We start from the raw sequence: 21777 nt of genomic DNA, 5'->3' as shown, positions 1-21777 counted from the left end.
AAATTAGGGGAAAAAAATCAACCTTTTAGGGACAATAGCAAGCCAACTCTTCTTGCTACATCCACAGCCAAGACTACATGAATCATTTGAATAAAAATCTAAATTACAATTTTCCTTAAATTCATATTCCAGTTTTTTTCAAAGCTTTGGATATGTTCTCTTTCTTTGTATTCATTGATCTGAGTCCAGTTTTTAAAGAAAACAAGAGTTAAGGAAATATTCTGTCTTTAGTTTCAGTTTCAGATGCTGCTGATTGATCTTTAATCCTCTAATTATGGCATCAGGCCAAAAGAAACAGAGCACTCTGACCTATTTGTTGTAGACCAAGAAAAAAATGCTTTCCGAGAAACCAGTGTGCTTAGAAGAAATTTCCTAAAAAGTGAGCAGGAGTTCATTGATTTCTGTAGACTTGGGAATTCCCTCAGTTGATGTATAATATTCCTTGGACAGTGTGGGAGAGGAGGAAGGCATAGCTTTCCCTTTCATAGTTTTGATTGAACTCCCATAAGATTCTCTTAGCTGATGTTTGGTAATACTGGTTACACACTTTTAAATTATTTATATGTTTCATCATTCATAGCCAGCATGAGCAAAGTGCAAAGTGGGTGGGTAGATCCTTAAAATCATCATGATTGGGAAGGCTGAGAATAACTTCTGTTTAGATGCATTTTAGACCGTATGGTGTTTTGCTTTCTTCACACTTGATGGGATGATGAGATGGGCTAGACATTTAGATATATAATATATAAATCTGCCTCTCACTTGCTCTGTTATCTTAGACAAATGTTACATCTGTATGCATTTCAATTTTCTTATTCTCAGGTACTCCTTGTAACACCTAACCCATCCACTTTTCAGGCTGTTCTAAAGATGACAGCAGATTAGAAGGGTATTTTAAGAAATCTAAATGAATTTTTCACCAGCCAGCGTTTCACAAATGTAGCCGCTCTCTGACCAGATTTCAGCTTTTCTCCCATGTGCAACAAATAGTATTTCCTTTCTGGATGATGAAGTTATTTGTGTTGTCAGATGTTTCTGTTAGTCTGCAGCTAAAGGTGTGACTCTCCTGTTAGAACTGGGGGTTGGAATCATGCAGCAGATACACTTAGGAAAGGGCTTATTTAGCTAGCTTGTCTTACCTATTATAAAGGACACTGGGAATTTACAAAACAAGACAGAGATGCCCATTTTTCACTTCTTTTTTATTGTGCTTTAGGTCCTAGCCTGAAAAATTAAACAAAAAAGAGGAATTCATAAGAATTGGGGGGGGGGGGAGGAAGAAATAAAATTTTGCAGAGAAGATTGTCTGCATAGAATACTCAAAAAGAAATTTATTAAGTGTTGGAAGTAATACCAAAGTGGATAGGTAGAAGGTCAATGCATTATGCTTCCTTTTTCTTTCTTTAAGTTTATTTGTTTTGAGAAAGAGAACCAGTTGGGAGGGGCAGAGATAGACGGGGACAGAAGATCTAAAGTGGGCTCAGAACCCGATGTGGGGCTTGAACTCACAAACTGTGAGATCATGACCCGAGAGATCATGACCCGAGCTGAAGTTGGACGCTTAACCGACTAAGCCACCCAGGCACCCCTAGATCCAAGTCTTAAAACTATCCAGGGAATTGATACAGAGGTCTCATTTCAGTATGGAAATTTATATAAGTTTATGATCTATATTTAAATCTATATGCTGTATATCTATATCATATATTATGTCTTTATACTGTATATATATTATATATCATAGTGTAAATATGTGATATAGATTATAGAGACTTATATACAAATATCTTGGATAACAGCTGACTTCTCATTATTGCTTGTGGGCACCAGTAAAAAAGCCAGTCATTTAGAGGGCTTGTTTGGTGTCAGGCACCCTGCTCTGCTATTTACTTTTCTGTCCATTCTCTGATCTTCTTTATGGTTGGCTCTTCGATATCAATGGGAAAGATACACAAATGATACATTAAAATCTTTGTTTTTAAATTAACAAATACCTGATTATGATAATTCTGTAACAAATATTTTCATTTTTCAAATGTATAGGTGTCTATATAAAGTGCTGTATCAGCTGAGATTTTTAGTTACATGCAGAGAAACCAACACTGTTTAGCTTCAGGAGAAAACAAATTTAATTGTTAGTTGAAGAATCTACAGAAAGACTGAAGAATCAGGCTTGGAAAATAGACAAAAATCTAAAGGGAACTAGGTTGCAGGAGGGACTATCCATAGTCATGCTACAGGAATATGTCTTAGGAAGCCATTATTCTGATTTACACTACTACTACTGTCACTTTAAATACTTTTCTATTGATAGTATCTTTGTGGTGGTAGCTGGAGTTCAGAGTCTGGGATCAGAGTGGTCTGGCTAAGACCTTGCTTTGGTTACTGGAAGGATCTTCCTTTGGTTTTCTCTTGGGCCTCCAACCCAGACTCCAGGGGTTTGAACCTAGGAAGACTCCTTTAAAAAAAGGAGACAGAGGGGGGCCTGGGTGGCTCAGTCGGTTGAGCGCCCGACTTCGGCTCAGGTCATGATCTCACAGTTCGTGAGTTCAAGCCCCGCGTCGGGCTCTGTGCTGACAGCTAAGAGCCTGGGGCCGGCTTCGGATTCTGCGTCTCCCTCTCTCTCTGCCCCTTCCCTGCTCATGCTCTGTCTCTGTCTCTCAAAAATGAATAAACATTAAAAAAAATAACTAACTAACTAAATAAATAAATAAAGGAGACAGTTGTTTTTCACAACTACCCATTATAATATAGTTCTTAACAATTCTGTGTGATGCCAGGTGACTGTATATTTCTTGAAATACAAGTTAAAAATTTAAAGGCATTTTAATTTTTGGAAAACATAAGATTGTTTCTGTTTTAAGAAGGGTTGTGGGATTTTGGTAGAAAAAAACTGATTTGGATTCTTTTCAAAGTAAAACTGTGTAGGTATCCCAAAATTTTATGGTGTAAGCATGACTAAAAAAGTAGGTTAGGCGTTTTTCTAAGAAAAAGAATCCCAGATTACAGATCTTTTATCTCTTTTGTTAGGTTTATTCCTAGATATCTTATGTATTTTGGCACAATTGTAAGTGGGATTGATTCCTTGTTTTCTTTTTCTGCTGCTTCATTATTGGTGTATAGAAATGCCACGACAGTATGGAGGTTCCTCAAAAAACTAAAAATAGAACTACCCTACAACCCAACAGTTGCACTACTAGGTATTTTTCCAAGGGATACAGGTGTGCTGTTTCGAAGGGACACATGCACCCTCATGTTTATAGCAGCACTATCAACAATAGCCAAAGTATGGAAAGAGCCCAAATGTCCATCGATGGATGATGAATGGATAAAGAAGACGTAGTGTATATACATATATATACAATGAGGGTATTACTCGGCAGTCAAAAAGAATGAAATCTTGCCATTTGCAACTAGGTGGATGGAACTGGAGGGTATTATGCTAAGTGAAATTAGAGAAGGACAAAAATCATATGACTTCACTCATATATGGACTTTAAGAGACAAAACAGATGAACATAAGAGAAGGGAAACAAAAATAATATAAAAACAGGGAGGGGGACAAAACAGAAGAGACTCATAAATATGGAGAACAAACAGAGGGTTACTGGAGGGGTTGTGGGGGGGGGGGATGGGCTAAATGGGTAAGGGGCACTAAGGAATCTACTCCTGAAATCATTGTTGCACTATATGCTAACTAATTTGGATGTAAATTTTAAAAAATAAAAAATAAAATGCAACAGATTTCTGTACATTGATTTTGTATCCTGTGATTTTACTAAATTTGTGTATCAGTTCTAGCAGTTTTTTGGTAGAGTCTTTCGTTTTCTATGTAGGGTATCGTGTCATCTGCAGATAGTGAAAGTTTGACTGCCCTCCTTGCTGATTTGGATGCCTTTTCTTGTTGTTGTCTGATTGCTGTGGCTAGAATTTCTAGTACTGTGTTAAATAACAGTGGTGAGAGTGGACATCCCTGCCTTGTTCCTGGCCATAGAGAAAAAGCTCTCATTCTTTCCCCATTGAGGATGATATTATCTGTGAGTCTTTTGTATATGGCCTTTAGTATGTTGAGGTATGTTCCCCCTAACCCTACTTTGTTGAGGATTTTTATCATGAATGAATATTGTACTTTGTGAAATGCCACATTATGGAAAGAGCCCAAATCCATCGACTGATGAATAAAGAAGAAATGGAATTATTTCTCCAGAGGAATGAAATCTTGCCATTTGCAATGGATGGAGCTAGAGAGTATTATGCTAAGCGACATAAGAGAAAGACCAATACCATATGATTTCACTCTTGTGTAGAACTTAAGAAAACAAATGAACCTGGGAGGAAAAAAAAAGGCAAAATGAGAAACAGACTCTTAACTCTAGAAAACAAACTGATGGTTACCAGAGGGGAGGTGGGGGGGAGGCTAAATAGGTGATGGGGAGTAAGGAGGGCACTTGTGATGAGCACCAGGTGTTGTATGAATCACAGAATTCTACACCTGAAACTAATACTACACTGTATGTTAATTAATTGGAATTTAAATTAAAAAAGAAAAGAATCCCAAAAAGTAAAGGTGATTGCCAGACATTTGCATATATTTATTTTTCAACATTTTTTTGGTAGACAAAAGTGTTGTATATTTAAAATGTGTCCAAAATATTGCTACAGTTTACAAGAATAGATAAAATACACAATAGACACACACACCTTTATTGCATTAAAAGATCTCAATGAAAAGTTGCTGAAAAAAGCAAATTAAGACCAAAGCTACTAATTCAGTTATGAAATATTTGCACTCATACCAGTTTTCCTTAGCTTATGTTTTTCATAGTACATTTCATAAATTATAGCCTTTTATAAAATGGGAATATATATAAGAACTTTTTCCTAGATATATATGTGCTGTATTATTTTAGGGTAAAAAATGGATTTGTATTAAAACTATTTGGGGAATGTTTATTACACACATGTATGCTTTTGACTTATAAGGTCTTCTTGAGTCCAGTAATGTTATGTCTCCATTGTAACTAAAGGTTGTAATATGGCAGATAGATCAAGTACAGAGACATAACTTCTAGAGACAGAAATGTTTTCATTGTCCCAGAATAATTATAACCATCAGAACTCTGAGGTTCATTGACACAGAAATGCATGAACGTACATTGCCACAGGCAGGAGAAAATCACTTTCCTCTTGTGGAATTCTTATCACTTCAGTTGTCACGGTTAAACTTGTTCTAGGTTTTCAAATTTTCTTTCCCAGGACTTCATACATCTTGATATTTTAAAAAATTCATTCTTTTAGTTTTCTGAAATGAGAAAATGAGAGTTTTAAAAACATTGTGCTATTCTTGTTTCCAAGTGATTGAGGTGACATGTAAAATATATGGCAGGAGAGGAAAACTAGTTATAACCAAAGACCTCTTATCAAAATGCTTCACATAAAATCATAGCAGAATCCTATTTGCAGCTGTCTATTTTTTCAAAAGATCTGTCGTGGATAAAACCAGTTATAAAATGGAAGTAATCTGGTACCCTACCTTGATTATAATGTTTGCTTGCTTCGATTTGGGATTTAGGCATCTTTGTCCTTTATGTGCTTTCAAGGTGATACTGTTAAGGGAGATCCAAAACAGTCTTAAATTTTGGATGGAAAAACATAAGTAAAACAAAAACACAAAACAAAAAAGCTTCTACCACTGTCATCTTTAGCGAGTTCATTACTTACATCACTTCTATTTTGTTACAGTTGTTACTTGGGTAAATTATGGTGGCTTTCTCAATATCTGCCACTTTCACTGCTTTTACTCCAGGGCCTATGCAAAGACAGCGTCCCCCTTTGAACATGGGGAAACCTAGAACAGATCATAGCATCAGTTACTAATACATCTGATTGCAGCAGATCGCTGTAGTTTATAATCCTGGTGAAAAACATAAGCAGGGTTTTCATTAAGGATAAAGATAGCAATTTGTCAAATAGCACTTGACACTGCTGTCACTGGGAAAGGAACTAAAGTCAGGTGTTGATTTTTCTCTTTAAATTTGTGAACAAACCATTCAAGAATAAAGGGAAACATGAAGGTTTATTGGAGGTTAAGCTTATTTGCCTCTTGCTTTTAGGCTCAAGAATTTTTCCAGTAAGCTAATAACATTACCTCATATAAATCTTAACAGACATTTAAGATTATTGCTTAAGGCTCTTGGCAGATATTGTAGCCAAATCAAAAATTCCATGAAGTATATCATTTCTAGTTTCAATAATCATCTCTAGTGCCTTACATACTTCAAACATTTTCTGTCAAAGCAGTAGTAACTTCTAATGTATGAGGTTAAATAAAAATTGACTGAATCTTTTAGGAAAAGATGGAAGAAAAGACATTTGAAGCACTAGAAAAGAAATTTATAGGTTAAGAAATAAAAAGTACCATATACCTTGAACAATTGTAGCACAGAATATCACAGCCAAGACTATAACCATGCCCTTCACACTCATGTTTGTCTTTCACTGCTGTTGCTGCTGCTTCAGCATTAATACTCTTCTTGGAGGGAATAGAAATGCTGAACATGAAAGGCAGTTCTTTATCAGCATATGTAGGGCATTTTTATACACGTGCATTCCTCTTAGGGCAACAGGAATTCCCCTCCTTGAGTCATGGTGCTTTTTTGCTTCCATGAGTTTCTGTTTTGTTATTTTCTAAATATCACTGTCCTTTCCTATATGTTACAGTGCTGCAAGTAATAGGAATGTGAAAGCACTTTTTAAAGAGTAAAGAGCTATATAAATATAGAATAGGGGCACCCAGATGGGAACTAGCCTTCTCAAAGTAGCATTTCCTAGAAATGTATTTCATTACGGAACTAACAACGAACAATGAATTCTGATTGCCATTCAGGAAGATTGTCTTCCTATTTTCAGTCTATTCATCCTCCCTTCTTCACCTAACTATATAAAAGAACTTTTTTTTTTTTTATCACTTTACTTTTGCTTTTAGGTCCAGATTCTCACCTGTAAGGGGTACCTTATTTGACATCAAATGACATTTATTTAACCTTATTTATATTTATGCTGACTATAATTGCACATTTAAACAAGTGTCCCTGTACTTCTGAATTTATATCCATTTCTTTTTGCACATTTAACAGTTTTTACTTTATATATATTTTAGCACTGTTATTTACTGTATAAAGTTGTGGGACTTGTGGATTTAAAAAAAAATGACCATCTTTTCTTATGTATCTTTACCTTTTCCACTTAAGCTTTCTAGAGCTTTTTGTTTTAAATGGGTCACATATGCTGGGGTGCCTGGGTGGCTCAGTCAGTTAAGCGTCCAGCTTTGGCTCAGGTCATGATCTCACGGCTTGTGAGTTCGAGCCCTGTGTTGCGCTCTGTGCTGACAGCTCAGAGCCTGGAGCCTGCTTCAGATTCTGTGTCTTCCCTCTCTACCCCTCCCCTGCTCACTTTGTGTCTCTCTCTCTGTCTCTCAAAAATAAATACTAAAAAAAGAATAAATGGATCATATGCAGATACTTTAAAATGTCATACCTAAAGGACTTTTAATGGGTGAATTTATTTAGTGGATAACTGGTTGTGTGTAAACTTTTAAAAATGCTTTCCTGCTATCTTTTGTTTTCTTTTTTCTAAATTACAGTACAGTTAATAGTGTTCTATTAGTTTCTGGTGTACAATATAGTGATTAAAAAATTACTTACTTTTACTCAGTGTTCCTCATGATAGATGAATTCTTAAGCTTCTTCACCTGTTTCACTCATTCCCCCCACTCACCTCCTCTCTGGTAACTGTCAGCTTGTTCTCTATAGTTAAGGGTCGGTTTTTTGGTTTGTGTCTTTTTTTCATTGTTTTTTGTAAATTCCATATAAAAGTGAAGTCATATGTTATTTGTCTTCTCTGAGTGACTTATTTCACTTAGTATTACACTTTTTAGATCCATCCATGTTGTTGCAAATGGCAAGATTAAGATTTCATTCTTTTTTATGGCTGAGTAATATTTCGTGTATGTGTGTGTGTGTGTGTGTGTGTGTGTGTGTGTGTGTGTGTGTGTGTATCACCTTTATCCATTCATCTCTGGATGGACACTAGGGCTGTTTCTGTGACTATTATAAATAAGGTTGCATATATCCTTTTGAATTAGTGTTTTTGTATTCTTCGGTTAAATACCCAGTAGTGTGATTATTGGATCGTATGGTAGTTCTATTTAAAAATTTTGAGGAATCTCTTATTTTTTCCATAGGCACGGCAGCGGTTTGAATTCACAGATTGCTTTCTCATTTAAATTTCTTTTCTTTAACATTTTTCTTACCTGACTTGAAAAGAATACATTGTTTTACATTTTGCTAGTAATCTTTAAAATTTTTGTTACCTTTTCTATTTACATCAACTGTAAATAGTAGCTTGTAGTTCCTCCTTTTGTAAGATGAGAATATAGCCTAATTTTGTTACATAATCTGGGATATATAGATAGTTTAGTGTTTTCAGGTGATTATTTTTTATTACTGAGCTTCTTTTTGAGAATTATCATTTACATTTTATCCTGAAATCACATACTTATTTACATATATTCCACATACAAAATTCTTTTAAAAACTAAAAATTTTTAAATTTAATCTTTATTATTTTCACAGTCTAATTTTTATTGAGATATAATTTAGATCTCCCAAAATTTACCTTTTTAAAGTATACAGTTTAGCGGTTTTTAGTAAGGTGGTATATAATATCTGATAATAAAAACTATTTTGTTTTCATTCCATTAGTCTTGGCTTCAGGAGTAGATTTACTGGATTCATCACTTACATACAACACCCAGTGCTCATCCCAACAAGTGCCCTCCTCAATGCCCATCACCTATTTTCCCCACCCCCAACCCTCCACCCTCATAAACCTTCAGTTCTCTGTATTTAAGAGTCTCTTATGGTTTTCCCTCCCTCTCTGTATCTTATTTTTCCTTCCCTTCCCCTATGGTTTTCTGTTAAGTTTCTCAAATACCACACGAGTGAAATCATATGGTATCTTTCTCTGACTTATTTCACTTAGCATTAATACCCTCCATCTCCATCCACATTGTTGCAAATGGCAAGGTTGATACTATACATGGAAAACCAGAAAGACTCCACCAAAAAACTGCTAGAACTGATACATGAATTTGGCAGAGTTGCAGGACATAAAATCAGTGTACAGAAATTGGTTGCATTTCTATACACCAATAATGAAGCAACAGAAAGATATCAAGGAATTGATTCCATTTACAATTGCACCAAGAACCATAATATACCTAGGAATAAACCTAACCAAAGAGGTAAAAGAAAACTGAACACTGAAAACTATAGAAAGGTTATAAAAGAAATTGAAGAAGACACAAAGAAATGGAAAAGCATTCCTTGCTCATGCACTGGACAAACAAATACTGTTAAAATGTCGATACTACCCAAAGCAATCTACACATTCAGTGCAATCCCAATCAAAATAGCACCAGTATTCTTCTCAGAGTTAGAACAAAGAATCCTAAAATTTGTATGGAACCACAAAAGACTCCAAAAAGCCAAAGTAATGTTGAAAAAGACAGCCAATGCTAGAGGCATCACAATCCCAGAATTTAGCCTGTATTACAAATCTGTAATCATCAATACAGTATGGTATTGGCACGAAAACAGACACATAGACCAATGGAATAGAATAAGAGAACCCAGAAATTCCTTGAGGCTTCTAATGTGTCACCTGTTATTTACTGCCTTTGCTTCCAGCTCATGTCTAACTGACTGCCTACTCTGTCAGTCCTTTATTCTTTTTCTGTCATGGTTTGCTGGCTTTCTTTAGTGTTACGTTTGCATTTCTTTTTATTTATTCTTTGCATGTCTATTACTGGATTTTGATTTATTGTTACCATTATGGTTGTATGTAATCTTGGTTGTATGTATGTGCATATAGCTATCTATATTATGTTGATGATCTTTTAAGTTTGAAACCAATTTTTAGTCCCTTTATCCCCATGTTTTAGGTATATGGTGTCATATTTTACATGTTTTAATTTTGTGAGTTCCTTGACTGATTTTTTTAATAGAAATATCCATTTTTGCTGCTTTTGTGTTTCTTATTTTCATACTGTCATTTTGGTCTTTCCACTCAGAGTCCTCTTTAATATTTCTTTCAGGTCTAGTTTAGTAGTCCATGAACTCCTTTCATTTTTGTTTTTCTGGAAAACTCTTTCTCTCTCCTTCTATTGTGAATGATAGCCTGGCTAGATAGTGTATTTTTGACTGTAGATTTTTTTCCCATTCAGCACTCCTGTTAGGCTTGCCACCTTTATGCTGAAAAATCACTGATAGAGTTAGGAGATTTCCCTTGTATGTAATTGTTTTCTTTGGTCTTGATGCTTAATTTTTCAACATTCTGCCATTTTAATTATAATATGTCTTGGTGTGGATCTGCTTTTGTTGATTTTGTTGTGGGTTCTTGGTGCCTCCTGGCTCTGGATATTAGTTTCCTTCTCCCAGATTAGTGAAGCTAATAATTTCTTAAAATAAATTTTTCTGCCCCTTTTACTCTTCTTTTGGAAGAATGTTATTTTATTTACATGTTATACATTTGATGGAATCACTGAGTTGCCTAAGTCTGTTCCACTTTGTAGATGTCTTTCTCCTCTTTTGTTCAGCTTGATTACTTTCCATTACTCTGTTTTCTAGGTCACTAATTCATTCCTGCGCTTCTTCCAGCCTGCTGTTCATTCCATCAAATGTGTTTCTCATTTCATTTAGTAAACCCTTTGTCTCTGTGTTATTCCTTCAGTAGCTATCATCACCATACTGACCTTCCCATGCTTGAGAGAGCCACTGTTAGCCATTTATCTTTCTTTTCCTTCTCAGAATGCCAGAAATAATGGAATCAGAATCTTGGCACACCTTGTATGAAAGATTACTGAACTCAACCAAAGTTCTGGTTTTAAAGGAAAGACATCTGAAAGATAAACACAAAGAGAAAAAATAAGCTTTAAGTTTCCAGTGATTGAAGATTTGAAAAATAGTTGCAGTTCAGTTTACTTTGCTTCTGAACTATGCTTGTTCATCATCAGATACAGGCTATCTGTTGTATCTTGTTCCTGGAGTTGAATGGTGGTTTTCCATTGTCTTAATTAAATTTATTGCAAAGGAGAGGGTTTCCAGGAATAGCTAAGCTACAGGTGATTTATTGAACTACAACTTTTTCATTTTCTTGGAAATTAGTCAATTAAGATTTTGATCTGCCATTCCTTGTCGGAAAGGAAGGCTAATGTTTACCTTCTTGGAATGAGAGTTATCAAATAACAGTCATTATTTGCCTTTTAAAATCTGGCAAAGCATAGCATATAAATATTGTTTGTGTTTTTTAGGGCCAAATTCACTTGCCTTGGCATGTTACTTTTTGCCAGGTTTACTGCCAAGTTATTTTGGTAGGTTATAATTAACAAGTGTCAAAGAAACTACTTGATTTGTTTTTTCAATAATTCAGAAGGAAAAAAAGAATAGGGGTTTACAATGAATTACTTCCCTTTAAAATTAAGGTAAAATTTAAAAACCTCAAATGTTAAAATTTAGAACCCAGAAGAAGAGACAATCAAGTTCTATTATATCATTAAATAGATTAACCCTCTTTCCCATGTCTTCTGTACTCCTCACAGAATGCTGCCAGTAGCATGTATTGGGCCAGGAGCAGTGGGTTGTACAGAGCAACTTCAATATCACCATAAACTTCAGAGAAATTATTTTTCTCACAACAAAGGCAGCTTTGTGTGTGGCCTTCAACTGGCCGCCTGGAAAATGACTGCAGTCTACAACTGCCAGGTCAATGTGGATGTTCATGTTAATTTTCCAAGTTGGGAAACAACATGCCCTATTGTTAAGGGATAGAAACATGTGAGAGATTAGCAATGAGCAACTACAAACAACTAACTGAAAAGTTTCATTCAGTAAGGGAAAATTGTGCAGTAGTTTTACTTATTAGTTTATTTCCATTGCTCTTCAGAAAAGTTGGAAAAGAGAAGAAAATAGATCTGGCTGGTATTATTTCAGGGCTGGTTGGAAAAAGAGTATTGCACAAAAGGATTGTTCCTGGAGAGATGAGTCCCTCATGTGCATGTTAGAGGAGCTATGTGTGTAAGGTATGAAGCTGCATTGGATTTATTTGTACTGCATATATTTTTTAGTAAGATAAGTAAAATAGCCATTTATAAGGAGCATTTTGGTACATGTGGCTTGCCAGTTGCAGCTAAAGGTTAGTCAGTGTAATGTTTTAAATAGGTATAGACAAGACTATAAAAACAGAAGGACTGGAAGGATATTTTTGTTACAAATATTTCTTAGATTATCTTGATACTTAGAATAAATGACTTTCTTTTGGAAAGGAAACAATTGTTTAAGAAAACAATTCTTAAATATTTAGATGGGCTGTGTATTATTTTTATTTTGTATATTATGCTGAATGCCATTTTCCTTTTTTATAAAAAGCCAACAAAACTTTATTCTCATTTCTAAGATTTTCCTAACTTCTTGAAAGGTTCCATCTTAGAAACATATCTATCCTACCTTACTTTCTATGTTTCCTAACTGCTCTATTCTTATTTTTAATGTGGGGGTAGGTGAGCACTCAGAGGTGTGGTTAGGGAAGCATGGCTCACTCATCAGCTCTAGTTCTGCCTTTCACCTTGCATCTGTAGCAGTTATGGGCTGAATAATGGTAACAGGATTGGCGATAGAGACCAAAACTGCCGTCATTTGTTGGATGCCTGCCATATGCTATGTATTGTACATAGTGTCTCACTAGTGCTCACAATAATCCTGCAAGAAAGGGTACTACCACCTGCTTTTTAAAGAAGAAAATGAGGCTTCAAGAGATTATGTAACCCTCCTTCAAAAAATTTAACACATTTAGTAACACTTGGGTACTAAAGTTGCAGAGTACACTTGCGTTCCCTTCTTCTGTGATGGAAGAGGGGAGTGAAAGGCAATCTCAAAGGTCTGACTTTGTAACTCCTAGATACAGGCCACCTTCGAAAATAGAAAATTCCAAAGAAGATTGAAGTAGAAAACTAAGTATGGAACAGTTTTGAATAAATGGAATCTGAGAGTCCTGGTGAGAAAGCAGCTAAGAAAGCTTGAGAATGTCTAGAGCTCCATTTAATTTATGCTGTGAGACTTCTTAAAATTTCCCCTTTGTTAGTAATGTTTATCCTCTATTTCTCCATCATGGGTAGCAGTAGTGACCCTTAGAAAACTTCAGTACAACTGATACTTACTCCAAGTATAGAGAAAAAGGAAAGAAGCCTATGTTCTTTTAACAGTTAGCTGAGATGGACAGAAACTCTGGTCTTAGGTAGTAAGTAGCTAATGTCAGTGCAGTAGGCCATTCTTCGCCATTTGAACCCTATTTCCGAACCCTCAACTTTGGCAATATGTTCAAGGCTCTGAACATATTGCCAAAATTGAGGGTTCGGAAATAGGGTTCAAATGGCGAGGAATCCAAGAGTTATGGAAAAGAAGCAGTTTTAGAGTAAGTGGAGAGCAGTCCTGGGAATTGCTAACAACAAGTATTATTACTTAACAGCAGCTGAATAATGAAATGTTGAATGTATTTAGATAGATCAGGAAAGAGACAGAGTTCCTGTTGCCCATCAGGTTGGGGACAGAGTGAATAAGAAAGAAATGTATTCCTGACATTTTAAGTTGAGACCTGTAGTATATTTCTCCCTAGAAAAATAATACATATTAGATTAGTTGGATTTCTAGGCTAGTCTGCTAAAGTAGAGTTACTTCATAAGCCTGCTAAAATAGAATTACCTCTTGACTTGAAATATAGACCCTGTTGTGGAGGAAAAAAATCATCTCGATCGAAAATAATGAGTCTTCAGGGTGCTTGGATGGCTCAGTTGGTTGAGCACCTGACTCTTGATTTTGGTCAGGTCATGCTCTCATGGTCGTGGGATTGAGCTCCTCATCGGGCTCTGTGCTGACAGCCTGGAGCTTGCTTGCGATTCTCTCTTTCCCTGTCTCTGTCCCTCCCCTGCTCATGTGCACATGCTCTCTGAATAAACATAAAAAAAAAATAATGGGTCTTCAAATGAATGTTTGAATTAAGTTCCACTGATAAGTGGAGAATTACTTGTAAATTAGAATTAAAGAAAAGTCAAACTTTGGGAAGTTTTCATGGCTTACAGATATTCATTAACATGATAATTTACTCTTAATTTTTATCAAATCAAAAATAATAGTGACACTTTTGAGTAATACTGATCAGTTATTTTATAGAATGTTTCACAATTGTGGCTTATTTTTATGTCAGTGAGGTTATGCATTTTTTTGGCAAGAAAACTGGAAAATGTGGTTATGTGTTTCTCAGTGTATCATATAAAGGAATTCATAATGTTAATATGTTTATTACTATTAATACTCATTTTAATCATTTTGTTAAGTTTGTGTCTGCCAGGAAGAACTGCCACAGACTGGGGCAGATTAAGAAGAAATAATGAAATACAGTGTTGGTCTTGGATAGGATCCTAGCAGAAAGGACATGGGTGGAAAAATTGGTGAAATTATTTCTTCAGTAACGTGTGTAGTTTAGTCACCAGTGTTCATTTTCTTTTCCTGATAATTGTACTGAGGTGACATAAGATGTTAACAGTGGGAGAAGAAGAGTGAGGGAGATAAGGATACACTGTACTATTTTTGCAACTTTGTAAAAGTCTAAAATTAACTCAGAAGTTAAAAATAGTACCTAATACTTACATAGTGCCTACTATGTGCCAGACTATGCATCCGTTTACTCTTTGATTCCTCTCAACAACCTTGGGAGGGGAGCTATTATTATGCCCAGTTGGCAGATAAGCAAACTGGATACAGAGAGGGGCACCTGAGTGGCTCACTTAGCTGTCTGACTTCTGCTCAGGTCATGATTTCACAGTTTGTGGGTTCAAGTCCTGCATCGGGCTCTGCGCTGACAGCTCAGAGCCTGGAACCTGCTTCAGTTTCTGTGTCTCTGTCTCTCTCTGCCCGTCTCCTGCTCGCACTGTGTGTCTCTATCAAAAATAAACATAAAAAAAAAGAAAACAACTCGACACAGAGAAGTAAAAAACAAGCCCAGTGTTATGCGGTTATTAAGAGGTCACATAGCGATTCAAGAGGAAGGGAAGATGGCGGCGTAGGAGGATGCTGGGCTCACTGCACGTCCTGCTGATCACTTAGATTCCACCCACACCTGCCTAAATAACCCAGAAAACCGCCAGAAGAGTAGCAGAACGGAGTCTCTGGAGCCAAGCGCAGACGAGAGGCCCACGGAAGAGGGTAGGAAGGGCGGAGAGGTGGTGCGCGCGGCACGGACTGGCGGGAGGGAGCCGGGGCCGAGGGGCAGCCGGCTGGCAAAGCAGAGCCCCCGAGTCTGACTTGCAAAGGCAGAGGGGCTGGACAGAGTGTGTTCTGACAGCAAGTGGGACTTAACATCTGGAAGGTTATAAGTTAACAGTGCTGCTCGGAGAGTGGGAGGGCTGGAGGACAACGGGAGGGAGAGTTGTTGAGCCCCGGACGGATGACAGAGCTCAGCTTGGTGGGGAACAAAGGCACTTGCCAGCGCCATCTTCCTTGCCCATCCCTCAGCCAAAATCCCAAAGGGAACCAGTTCCTGCCAGGGAACTTGCTTGCACCGAGCAAACACCCAACATTGTGCTTCTGCAGATCCATCCGTCCAGCGACAGGTCTGACTCCCTCCTGGTGCCACAGGGCCCCTCCCGAAGTGGATCTCAGAAGGAAAAGCAAGCTGAGCCTGCCCCTCCCGCCCCTGTGCACCTTGCCAATCCACCCCAGCTAATACACCAGATCCCCAGCACCACAAGCCTGGCAGTGTGCAAGTAGCCCAGACGGGCCACGCCACCCCACAGTGAATCCCACCCCTAGGAGAGGGGAAGAGAAGGTACATACCAGTCTGAGTGTGGTCCCAGCGGTGGGCTGGGGACAGACATCAGGTCTGACTGCGGCCCCACCCACCAGCGCAGGTTACTCCAGACAGCACAGAGGAAGAGCCCTGCAGTTCCGCACCACTCCAGGGACTATCCAAAATGATGAAACGGAAGAATTCCCTTCAAAAGAATCTCCAGGAAATAGTGACAGCTAACAAACTGATCAAAAACGATTTAAACAATATAACAGAAAGTGAATTTAGGATAATAGTCATAAAATTAATCTCTAGGCTTGAAAACGGTATAAATGAGAGCAGAGAATCTATTGCTACAGAGATCGAGGGACTAAGCAACAGCCAGGAGGAGCTAAAAAATGCTATTAATGAGCTGCAAAATAAAATGGAGATGACCACAGCTTGGATTGAAGAGGCAGAGGAGAGAATAGGTGAACTAGAAGATAAAATTATGGAAAAAGAAGAAGCTGAGAAAAAGATAAAAAAATCCAAGAGTGTGAGGGGAAAATTGGAGAACTAAGTGATGCACTAAAGAGAAATAATCTACACATAATTGGTATTCCAGAGGAGGAAGAGAGAGAGAAAGGTGCTGAAGGTGTACTTGAAGAAATAATAGCTGAGAACTTCCCTGTTCTGGGGAAGGAAAAAGGCATTGAAATCCAAGAGGCACAGAGAACTCCCTTCAGACATAACTTGAATCGATCTTTTGCACGACATTTCATAGTGAAACTGGCAAAATACAAGGATAAAGAGAAAATTCTGAAAGCAGCTAGGGATAAACGTGCTCTCACATATAAAGGGAGACCAATAAGACTCGTTACTGATCTCTCTACTGAAACTTGGCAGGCCAGAAAGGAATGGCAGGAAATCATCAATGTGATGAACAGAAAAAATATGCAGCTGAGAATCCTCTATCCAGCAAATCTGTCATTTAGAATAGAAGGAGAGATAAAGGTCTTCCCAAACAAATAAAAACTGAAGGAATTCATCATGACTAAACCAGCCCTACAAGAGATCCTAAGGGGGATCCTATGAGACAAAGTACCAGAGACATCACTACAAGCACGAAACCTACAGACATCACAATGACTCTAAACCCATATCTTACTGTAATAACACTGAGCGTAAATGGACAAAATGCACCAACCAAAAGACATAGGGTATCAGAATGGATAAAAAAACAAGACCCATCTATTTGCTGTCTACAAGAGACTCATTTTAGACCTGAGGACACCTTCAGATTGAAAGTTGAGGGAATGGAGAACTATTTATCATGCTACTGGAAGTCAAAAGAAAGCTGGAGTAGCCATACTTACATCAGATAAACTAGACTTTAAATTGAAGGCTGTAACAAGAGATGAAGAAGGGCATTATATAATAATTACAGGGTTTATCCATCAGGAAGAGCTAACAATTATAAATGTTTATGCACCGAATACTGAAGCCCCCAAATATATAAAACAATTAAAAACATAAGCAACCTTATTGATAAGAATGTGGTAATTGCAGGGGACTTTAATACTTCACTTACAACACTGGATAGATCATCTAGACACATGATCAATAAAGAAACAAGGGCCCTGAATGATACATTGGATCAGATAGACTTGACAGATATATTTAGAACTCTGCATCCCAAAGCAACAGAATATACTTTCTTCTCGAGTGCACATGGAACATTCTCCAAGATAGATCACATACTGGGTCACAAAACAGCCCTTCATAAGTATACAAGAATTGAGATCATACCATGCATACTTTCAGACCACAATGCGATGAAGCTTGAAATCAACCACAGAAAAAAGTCTGGAGAACCTCCAAAAGCATGGAGGTTAAAGAGCACCCTACTAAAGAATGAATGGGTCAACCAGGCAATTAGAGAAGAAATTAAAAAAATATATGGAAACAAACGAAAATGAAAATACAACAATCCAAACGCTTTGGGATGCAGCGAAGGCAGTCCTGAGAGGAAAATACATTGCAATCCAGGCCTATCTCAAGAAACAAGAAAAATCCCAAACACAAAATCTAACAGCATGCCTAAAGAAAATAGAAGCAGAAGAGCAAAGACGGCCTAAACCCAGCAGAAGAAGAGAAATAATAAAGATCACAGCAGAAATAAACAATATAGAATCTAAAAGAACTGTAGAGCAGATCAATGAAACCAAGAGTTGGTTTTTTGAAAAAATAAACAAGATTGATAAACCTCTAGCCAGGCTTCTCAAAAAGAAAAGGGAGATGACCCAAATAGATAAAATCATGAATGAAAATGGAATTATTACAACCAATCCCTCAGAAATACAAGCAATTATCAGGGAATACTATGAAAAATTATATGCCAACAAACTGGAAAACCTGGAAGAAATGGGCAAATTCCGAAACACCCACACACTTCCAAAACTCAATCAGGTGGAAATAGAAAGCTTGAACAGACCCATAACCAGCGAAGAAATTGAATCAGTTATCAAAAATCTCCCATCAGATAAGAGTCCAGGACCAGATGGCTTCCCAGGGGAGTTCTACCAGACGTTTAAAGCAGAGATAATACCTATCCTTCTCAAGCTATTCCAAAAAATAGAAAGGGAAGGAAAACTTCCAGACTCATTCTATGAAGCCAGTATTATTTTGATTCCTAAACCAGACAGAGACCCAGTCAAAAAAGAGAACTACAGGCCAATATCCCTGATGAATATGGATGCAAAAATTCTCAATAAGATACTAGCAAATCGAATTCAACAGCATACAAAAAGAATTATTCACCATGACCAAGTGGGATTCATTCCTGGGATGCAGGGCTGGTTCAACATTTGCAAATCAATCAACGTGATACATCACATTAATAAAAGAAAAGATAACCATATGATCCTGTCAATCGATGCAGAAAAAGCATTTGACAAAATTCAGCATCCTTTCTTAATAAAAACCCTTGAGTAAGTCGGGATAGAAGGAACATACTTAAAGATCATCAAAGCCATTTATGAAAAGCCCACAGCTAACATCATCCTCAGTGGGGAAAAACTGAGAGCTTTTTCCCTGAGATTAGGAACACGACAGGTATGTCCACTCTCACCACTGTTGTTTAACATAGTGTTGGAAGTTCTAGCACCAGCAGTCAGACAACAAAAGGAAATCAAAGGCATCAAAATTGGCAAAGATGAAGTGAAGATTTCACTTTTTGCAGATGACATGATATTATACATGGAAAATCCGATAGACTCCACCAAAAGTCTGCTAGAACTGATACATGAATTCAGCAAAGTTGCAGCATACAAAATCAATGTACAGAAATCAGTTGCATTATCATACACTAATAAATGAAGCAACAGAAAGACAAAGAAACTGATCCCATTCACAATTGCACCAAAAGGCATAAAATACCTAGGAATAAATCTAACGAAAGATGTAAAAGATCTGTATGCTGAAAACTACAGAAAGCTTATGAAGGAAATTGGAGAAGATATAAAGAAATGGAAAATCATTCCGTGCTCATGGATTGGAAAAATAAATATCGTCAAAATGTCAATACTACCCAAAGCTATCTACACATTCAATGCAATCCCAATCAAAATTGCGCCAGCATTCTTCTCGAAGCTAGAACAAGCAATCCTAAAATTCATATGGAACCACAACAGGCCCCGAATAACCAAAGTAATTTTGAAGAAGAAGATCAAAGCAGGAGGCATCACAATCCCAGACTTTAGCCTCTACTACAAAGCTGTAATCTTCAAGACAGCATGGTATTGGCACAAAAACAGACACATAGACCAATGGAATAGAATAGAAACCCCAGAACTAGACCCACGAAAGTATGGCCAACTAATCTTAGACAAAGCAGGAAAGAATATCCAATGGAAAAAAGACAGTTTCTTTAACAAATGGTGCTGGATAGCAACATGCAGAAGGTTGAAACTAGACCACTTTCTCACACCATTCACAAAAATAAACTCAAAATGGATAAAGGACCTGAATGTGAGACAGGAAACCATCAAAACCCTAGAGGAGAAAGCAGGAAAAGACCTCTCTGACCTCAGCTGTAGCAATCTCTTACTTGACACATCCCCAAAGGCAAGGGAATTAAAAGCAAAAATGAACTATTGGGACCTCATGAAGATAAAAGCTTTTGAACAGCAAAGGAAACAACCAACAAAACTAAAAGGCAACCAACTGAATGGGAAAAGATATTTGCAAATGATACATTGGACAAAGGGCTAGTATCCAAAATCCATAAAGAGCTCACCAAACTCCACACCTGAAAAACAAATAATCCAGTGAAGAAATGGGCAGAAAACATGAATAGACACTTCTCTAAAGAAGACATCTGGATGGCCAACAGGCACATGAAAAGATGCTCAACGTCGCTCCTCATCAGGGAAATACAAATCAAAACCACACTCAGATATCACCTCACACCAGAGTGGCCAAAATGAACAAATCAGGAGACTAAAGATGCTGGAGAGGTGTGGAGAAACGGGAACCCTCTTGTACTGTTGGTGGGAATGCAAACTGGTGCAGCCGCTCTGGAAAACAGTGTGGAGGTTCCTCAGAAAATTAAAAATAGACCTACCCTATGACCCGGCAGTAGCACTGCTAGGAATTTACCCAAGGGATACAGGAGTGCTGATGCATAGGGGCATTTGTACCCCAATGTTTATAGCAGCACTCTCAACAATAGCCAAATTATGGAAAGAGCCTAAATGTCCCATCAACTTATGAATGGATAAAGAAATTGTGGTTTATATGCACAATGGAGTACTACGTGGCAATGAGAAAGAATGAAATATGGCCCTGTGTAGCAATGTGGAAGGAACTGGAGAATGTGATGCTAAGTGAAATAAGCCATACAGAGAAAGACAGATACCATATGTTTTCACTCTTATGTGTGTGGATCCTGAGAAACTTAACAGAAACCCATGGGGGAGGGGAAGGGAAAAAAAAAAAAGAGGTTAGAGTGGGAGACAGCCAAAGCATAAGAGTCTTAAAAACTGAGAATGAACTGAAGGGTGATGGGGGGTGGGGGGGGGGTGGGTCATGGGTATTGAAGAGGGCATCTTTTGGGATGAGCACTGAGTGTTGTATGGAAACCAATTTGACAATAAATCTCATATATTAAAAAGAAGGTCACATAGCTAGAAAATGTCTATGTTGGGGTTTAAACTGAGGTGTTTTGGATCTGGAAATTCATTGCATCATACTGGCTTTCACTGTGCACCTATGCATGCGCACAGATTTCCCCCTACCTTGTTTCCCTTCCCACTCCCCGTATGTATGGTTTAAGACTAATTTATAAAGATGGGGTGCCTGGGTGGCTCGGTCGGTTAAGCGTCTGACTTCAGCTCAGGTCATGGTCTCACAGACCGTGAGTTCGAGCCCCGCGTCGGGCTCTGGGCTGATGGCTCAGAGCCTGGAGCCTGCTTCTGGTTCTGTGTCTCCCTCTCTCTCTGGCCCCTCCCCGTTCATGCTCTGTCTCTCTCTGTCTCAAAAATAAACGTAAAAAAAAAAATAAAATAAAAAGACTAATTTATAAAGAGATGGGTTCAAGATGGCCATATAGGAGGATCCTGAACTCACTTCCTCTCATAGACACAACAGATTTACAACTATATATGGAATAATTCCCTCTAAAATAAGACCTAAAAACCAGAGGAACAGAATCTCTACAACAAAGGATAAAAGGTCAGCATTGAAACAGGTATGAGAGGCAGAGACACAACCTCTCAAAAAAAAAAAAAAAAAAAGAAAGAAAGAAAGAAAAGAAAAGAGAAAACAGACCACAGGCAATCCACAGCCAGGAAGGATCTGAAAAATATGGAACTTTTCCTTGAGAATCAAGGATCTCTGCTG

At 37.5% G+C, this 21777-nt stretch overlaps 2 protein-coding genes across 4 annotated transcripts in view; one reads left to right on the top strand and one right to left on the bottom strand.

Moving 5' to 3' along the window:
• ART3 (ADP-ribosyltransferase 3 (inactive)) overlaps positions 1-21777 on the top strand; it is a 147263-nt gene that overhangs the window by 48031 nt on the left and 77455 nt on the right. The gene's annotated exons all lie outside the window — the stretch shown is intronic.
• Positions 4572-6577, bottom strand: CXCL11 (C-X-C motif chemokine ligand 11). Its single transcript, XM_023253037.2, has 4 exons — positions 6426-6577; positions 5722-5848; positions 5534-5606; positions 4572-5302 (listed from the first exon to the last, which is right to left on the bottom strand). The coding sequence occupies exons 1-4, from the start codon at positions 6484-6486 to the stop codon at positions 5261-5263; spliced, it is 303 nt and encodes a 100-aa protein (XP_023108805.2). The 5' UTR covers positions 6487-6577; the 3' UTR covers positions 4572-5260.

The sequence above is a fragment of the Felis catus genome, chromosome B1 (assembly GCF_018350175.1).
Source record: "Felis catus isolate Fca126 chromosome B1, F.catus_Fca126_mat1.0, whole genome shotgun sequence".
In the NCBI taxonomy this organism is placed as follows: Eukaryota; Metazoa; Chordata; class Mammalia; order Carnivora; family Felidae; genus Felis; species Felis catus.
Note: the sequence above shows the minus strand (reverse complement) of the source record. Positions and strands in the feature narration are given on the sequence as shown.